The 5,549-nt window shown below is 47.4% G+C and overlaps 1 protein-coding gene across 1 annotated transcript; it reads right to left on the bottom strand.

The window, feature by feature from the left end:
- Nucleotides 1–220: 220 nt before the first annotated feature.
- Nucleotides 221–2,023, bottom strand: LOC123048701 (WRKY transcription factor 6). The gene is made up of 3 exons (XM_044471745.1): nucleotides 1,710–2,023; nucleotides 1,307–1,411; nucleotides 221–842 (listed from the first exon to the last, which is right to left on the bottom strand). The coding sequence occupies exons 1-3, from the start codon at nucleotides 2,021–2,023 to the stop codon at nucleotides 221–223; spliced, it is 1,041 nt and encodes a 346-aa protein (XP_044327680.1).
- Between the last annotated feature and the right edge of the window lie 3,526 nt (nucleotides 2,024–5,549).

Raw genomic sequence — 5,549 nt, 5'->3', positions numbered from 1 at the left:
ATGAGTTTTTTCGTTTTGGAAGATGAAACAGATTAGAAGCTGAAAGGACGGGGCGTGGGGCGTGGGAAACGGAAGTGGGGTGGGCTGGGCTGGAAGCCAGGCGAACGCTGCGTTGAGATTCGTACGCCAGATGTCATGCGCGCGAGGTGGTCTCCCGTTTGGCCTCGTGCGACCCGGTCGTACCAGATTTTTTTCCGTATGTATGGGTACACGACCTTGGTCAGGAATCGAAGCCGAAGAGGTCGTCGTCGTCAATATTATTGCCAAATGACCCCCCTAACGATCCCGACATGAACCCGAGGCTGCTCGGCGAGGAAGGGAAGCTGTCCATGCCTGCGCCAGCGTTCGTGTCGACGCCGGCGACTCCCACCACCGGCCAGTACTCCGCCGGAGCTGATCCCACGGTCAACGGCGACGTCCTTCGGCCAATAACGTCGACGAGCTGCCCGCCGGCGTACTGCATGAACTTCCCGTGGCCAGCCGGCGACAGCAAGCCGCTGGAGACACCCTCCTGAACCGGTGGCGAGGAGCTGTAGTTGGAGAAGCGGTAGGAAAGCATCGGATGAAGATCAACCGCTTCTTTCACGAGACGATGAGCAAAAGTGCTCGTGCTCGCAGCCGCGCCATTGATCGTTGTGAAGCTGATGAGGTTTGAGCAGTCTGCTGGCGGGGCAGCGTCGGCGGCGCCTTGGATGACGAGTGATCGGAACGTGGAGGGGTCCTTGCAGGTGTGCTGGCCGTAGTAGCTGATGATGTACTCCGATGGGTTGGAGTCGGATTCTTGGACCTGCCTCGTGGCCTGACAGCCCTGGTCTGGCTTATGAGAGCACCTGTAGTAGCTCCTGGATGTGCCATTGTGCATATGCAAATTATATATAGCTCTACTAGCCAGCTAGAGCCTAGTTAATACCACAATATATACAAGAACAACTAGCTAATCAAAAGGATAAAATTAAAAAGCTCAACTAGCAAATCAGACAGTTGGTAAGTGTCTTTGGCTAGCTTCAACTAATGATTCAACAATCACTCTTCAGCTATACTTTGACAAGTCGACGTAGTGACGTTGTGTTGTTTCTTTTTCGGTTCTGCATGCATGACACCTCACTTCATACTACCTCAGTTATTTTTTTTCCCTTTTCTTTCAAATTACTCCCTCACACAGTGTAGTGTCAAAAAAGCTTTTATATTATGAGAACGGAGGGGGTAATTTGTAGCACAACAGAAAAAGAAATATATGTAAGTACCTCGCGCAGACACAAACATGCACGAGTACTACACTACATACACACATATGTGATATGTGTACCTCGGGTTAGTAGAGGCATGAATATATTTTTGGCCGTACTTCCTCCATGTCTTGCCATCGTTGAGCGTCCTAGCAGTGACCATGTTGATGAAAGGGCTCTTCGACCTGCCATGCATAACAGACATGATTAATTAACAACTACAGTACATATGATTTGATAGACCCATGCATGCGTGCATGCCCAAGAAATCTTAATTGGCAGCATCTACTTTTGACAAAAACAACAACGAACTTGGTCAGGTCATCAGAAGCAGCCTATACCTTTCGTCCACTGATCATTGGCGCTTAAAGTTACCCCACTAGGCCGCCAAATGAATAGTACAATTTGCAAAACAGATAGTCGGAGCATGCTGTGGTGTTTTTTCTAGTGAAAACGAGCTATAGCTAGGCTTTCCTTGATCACCTTCTCCTGGAGGTGCTCCGGCGGTGCGGGCCGGATGCCATGCCTGATCTCTTCTTCCTCCCACCCGGTCCCCGGACTGCCCCGGAAGACGCCTCCACGCCGCCGCCGGTGGTGCCCAACACCGACATAGCGCTGGACAGCTTGGCCATCATCCCCTTCACGAGCTCCCTCGCGTCCACGGCCGACACTCTCGGCGACCCCTGCAGCATGGTCTGCAGCGTCGCCGCGTGCTCGCGCACCTCCACCAGGTCGTCATAAACCCCCGCCGGCCGTGAGTGCCCGCCGTCATCGCCCGCGCCGCCGCAAGATACCATGCTAGCTAGCTTGCGAGCTATTAGAGGGCCTGGAGAGTAGGGCGTGCTCACCGCGCACGGCTCAAGTTTTTATTGGTGCGGCCGGCGGGCGGTGAGAAATTGGGAGGAAAAGTTAGAGAAAGGTGAGCGAGACCGCGAGAGCGACGGAGGAGGAAGCGGCGCGGAACGTGGAGCTACGGGCTACGGCGCGTCCGGGGCAGGCCCCGCCATGGTAGATCGATGTGTGTCCCTGCGCGCGAGCCGACGTCGGGGCGTGTCATCGCCGTGACGCAGCGGCGTGAGCTCACCGACGCGCGCGATGCCGGCTCGGTCGCAAAATGGCCGGGTTGCTCTTGCGCAGTCATGTTGCTAGAACAAAAACTATACTCCTACCATTTGTTGATGCACATACCATATATAGTATGTTCTTCTATATCTAAATAGATAATCCTATCAACATGCATGCACACATGCCATCTCATCATGTAAACATACGGATCTGGCTAGATCTCGACTGAGACTTAACAAAATCTTAATTAAGTGACACAACATATAGAAAGAAAAAAGAAAAAAAAATTGTACGGATCTTCATGTAAGATCTCACGATTATTGCATCAACAGAGACTTCGTTAAATCTCAGTCGACGTAGATTTACCAATCCCGTAAACATACATGCAAAATATCCACCTCAACATGCATGAAAAAATAAAGATCCACCTTACCAATAATTAAATACAATAAATCATATACATTTTTAATTTTAGTTGTCATGTTTTTAGTCAAAATATTTATGGTCACTAATATTTAGCTATGGGTCTTTTGCACGTTGGGAGAAGGGCCAGTTAATGCTTGCCATTTTTTTAGGACCAGAAGTAATAAGTAGGACGAAAGCTCGTAACAGCGTCACCGCTCACGCAAAGGGCTAGCCGCTAGCTTTCGTGTGCCTCCCGCCGGCGCCTGCGCCGGTCTGCCTCGTCTCTGTGGCCTTAGGGCCATGGAGATGCGGTGGATCCTGATCCTTGCTGGCTGGAGGGCTCTGTTTTTTAATGTCTTTTGGATTTACTTTTTAGGGTTTGTGTTCTGCTTAAAGAGGCGAGACAGGAGCGACTTTTTGAAGATGGAATAAGGTTCTCCCCGCCTAGATCCCGTCCCAACGGTGCTTCTGGCGGCAGCGGACAGCGTGTGGAGGTTTGTCTTCGGGGAATCTTGTGGGATTCGGTTGGTGTTCGTCTTTGGTGTATCCACGTGGATCCGATCTTCGTTCATCTATGTCCGTGTGTTTACAAGTTGGATCTTTCCGATCTACGCTTCTCTTCATCGGCGGTTGCTGCTCTAGTGCGCTGGTCCTGTAGGGCCTTAGCACGACGACATCTCGATTGTCTACTACAACAAGGTATGCCCAACTCCGGTGAGGGAGGGACGATGATGGTGGCATGCCTTCGGCTTTCTTCAGTGACTGCTTGTAGTCGTCACTAGGTGGTCTATGAACCTGGATGTGATTTTTTACTTCTAGTGTTCTTTGTACTACGTTGATAGCTGATGAATAGATCGGAAGTTTTTTCCCTCATATGCACCAATAACGACATGCTCTACTTGAACAAGGTCGACATTGGCTTCCCGCTCCCACCTTCCTTTGTGATTGTACTCCATGCCAAATCACCGCCGCGCACACCCTTAGTGGTGTTCTGCTATGGTGAAAGAATCTCAAGCCCCATAAGCCATGGAGATGTGCATCTTCGATGTCGTTTTCCCCAACGCACATGTGTGTGTGTGTGTGAGAGAGAGAGAGTGAGAGAGATTGGGGAGCCATGTGGGCCAGGTAGTCAGTGCGAGTGACGAATGATCCCAGTTGGGATCGTCCGTTTCTTGCTCGTCCAAACGGGGTCTTTGACCTGAATGAACGAGAACAATAAGCACATGATGCTTATTTCTTGTTTAGAATTTGAAGAACCTCTATGAACTCAAAGTTTAACATAGACTTTTCTTCCAATAGCCAATCGTACAAATAAATAGTAATGCCTAACACTTGATTAGTGCAAATCGCACTTGTATCGAGAACCAGACTAAATATGACACCATTGCCAGGCAGTGGCTTCATGTGCAAGTCTATGTTACTTGTGAGCTACGTTGGGATTTCCTCGAAGAGGAGAGGATGATACAGTACATTAGAGATAAGTATTTCCCTCAGTTAAGAACCAATGTTATAAATCCAGTAGGAGATCCACACAACACGTCGTTAGCAGTACCTACATACAGAATAACAAATACTTGCACCCGACGCAAACAAGGGGTTGTCAATCCCTTGGCAGTTAATTGTAAGGACCAAATCTCGTAGTTATAAATAGATAAATAAAAACACAAAATAAAATAAAGATAAATAAATTACAACAAGGTATTTTTGAATTTAATTATGATAAATATGGACCAAGGGGGCATAGTTTTCACTAGAGGCTTCTCTCTTGAAGATAGCACACGGTGGGTGAACAAATTACTACTGGACAATTGATAGAAAAGCGAATAATTATGACAATATCCAAGGCAATGATCATGTATATAGGCATCACGTCCGAGACAAGTAGACCGACTCCTGTTTGCATCTTTTACCATTAGCCCACACATCAACCGCTATCCAACATGCATCTAGAGTATTAAGTTCTTAAAGAATGGATTAACGCTTTAAGCAAGATGACATGATGTAGACAAAGTAAACTCAAGCAATATAAATAACCCCCGTCATTTTATCCTTAATGGCAACAATACAAATACGTGTCTTGTCCCTTTCTGTCACTGGGATATAGAGCACCGCAAGATTGAACCCATCACAAAGCACCTCTCCAATTGCAAGATAAATCAATCTAGTTGGCCAAATGGATAGATCGGAGAGAAATACAGAGCTATAACAATCATGCATAAAAGAGTTTAGAGAAGACTCAAATAATATTCATGAATAATCTGATCATACACCCACAATTCATCGGATCCCAACAAACACATCGCAAAATATGATCGAATAGATCTCCAAGAACATTGAACATTGAATTGAAGATCAAAGAGAGATAAGAAGACATCTAGCTACTAGTTATGGACCCGTAGGTCTATGGTAAACTACTCACACATCATCGGAAGGGCAGCAAGGTTGATGTAGAAGCCCTCCGTGATCGAATCCCCTTCGGTAGAGTGCCGCAAAAGGCCTTCAGATAGGATGTTGTAAGAACAGGAACGTGCGGCTGCGGAAAATGTATTTTGGATGGCTCTCTGGTATGTTGGGAATATTTGAGAATTAATAGAGGCGGAATTAGGTCAAGAGGTGCCACGAGGGGCCCACAAGCCTGGGGGGCGCGCCTCTCGAGCTTGTCGCTCCCTCGTGGCTCGTCATGTCTTTGTCCCGAACCTTCTAGGGTCTATTCTGGTCCAGAAAAATTAATCCACATTTTTTTTCTCTGTTTGGACTCTGTTTGATATTGATTTCCCGAAAAGCCAAAAAACAAGCAAAAAAATAACAACAGTCACTAGGCACTAGGTTAATAGGATAGTCCAAAAAAATGAT

The sequence above is a fragment of the Triticum aestivum genome, chromosome 2D, assembly GCF_018294505.1.
Source record: "Triticum aestivum cultivar Chinese Spring chromosome 2D, IWGSC CS RefSeq v2.1, whole genome shotgun sequence".
Taxonomy (NCBI): domain Eukaryota; kingdom Viridiplantae; phylum Streptophyta; class Magnoliopsida; order Poales; family Poaceae; genus Triticum; species Triticum aestivum.
This window is presented reverse-complemented; position numbering and strand designations above follow the sequence as displayed.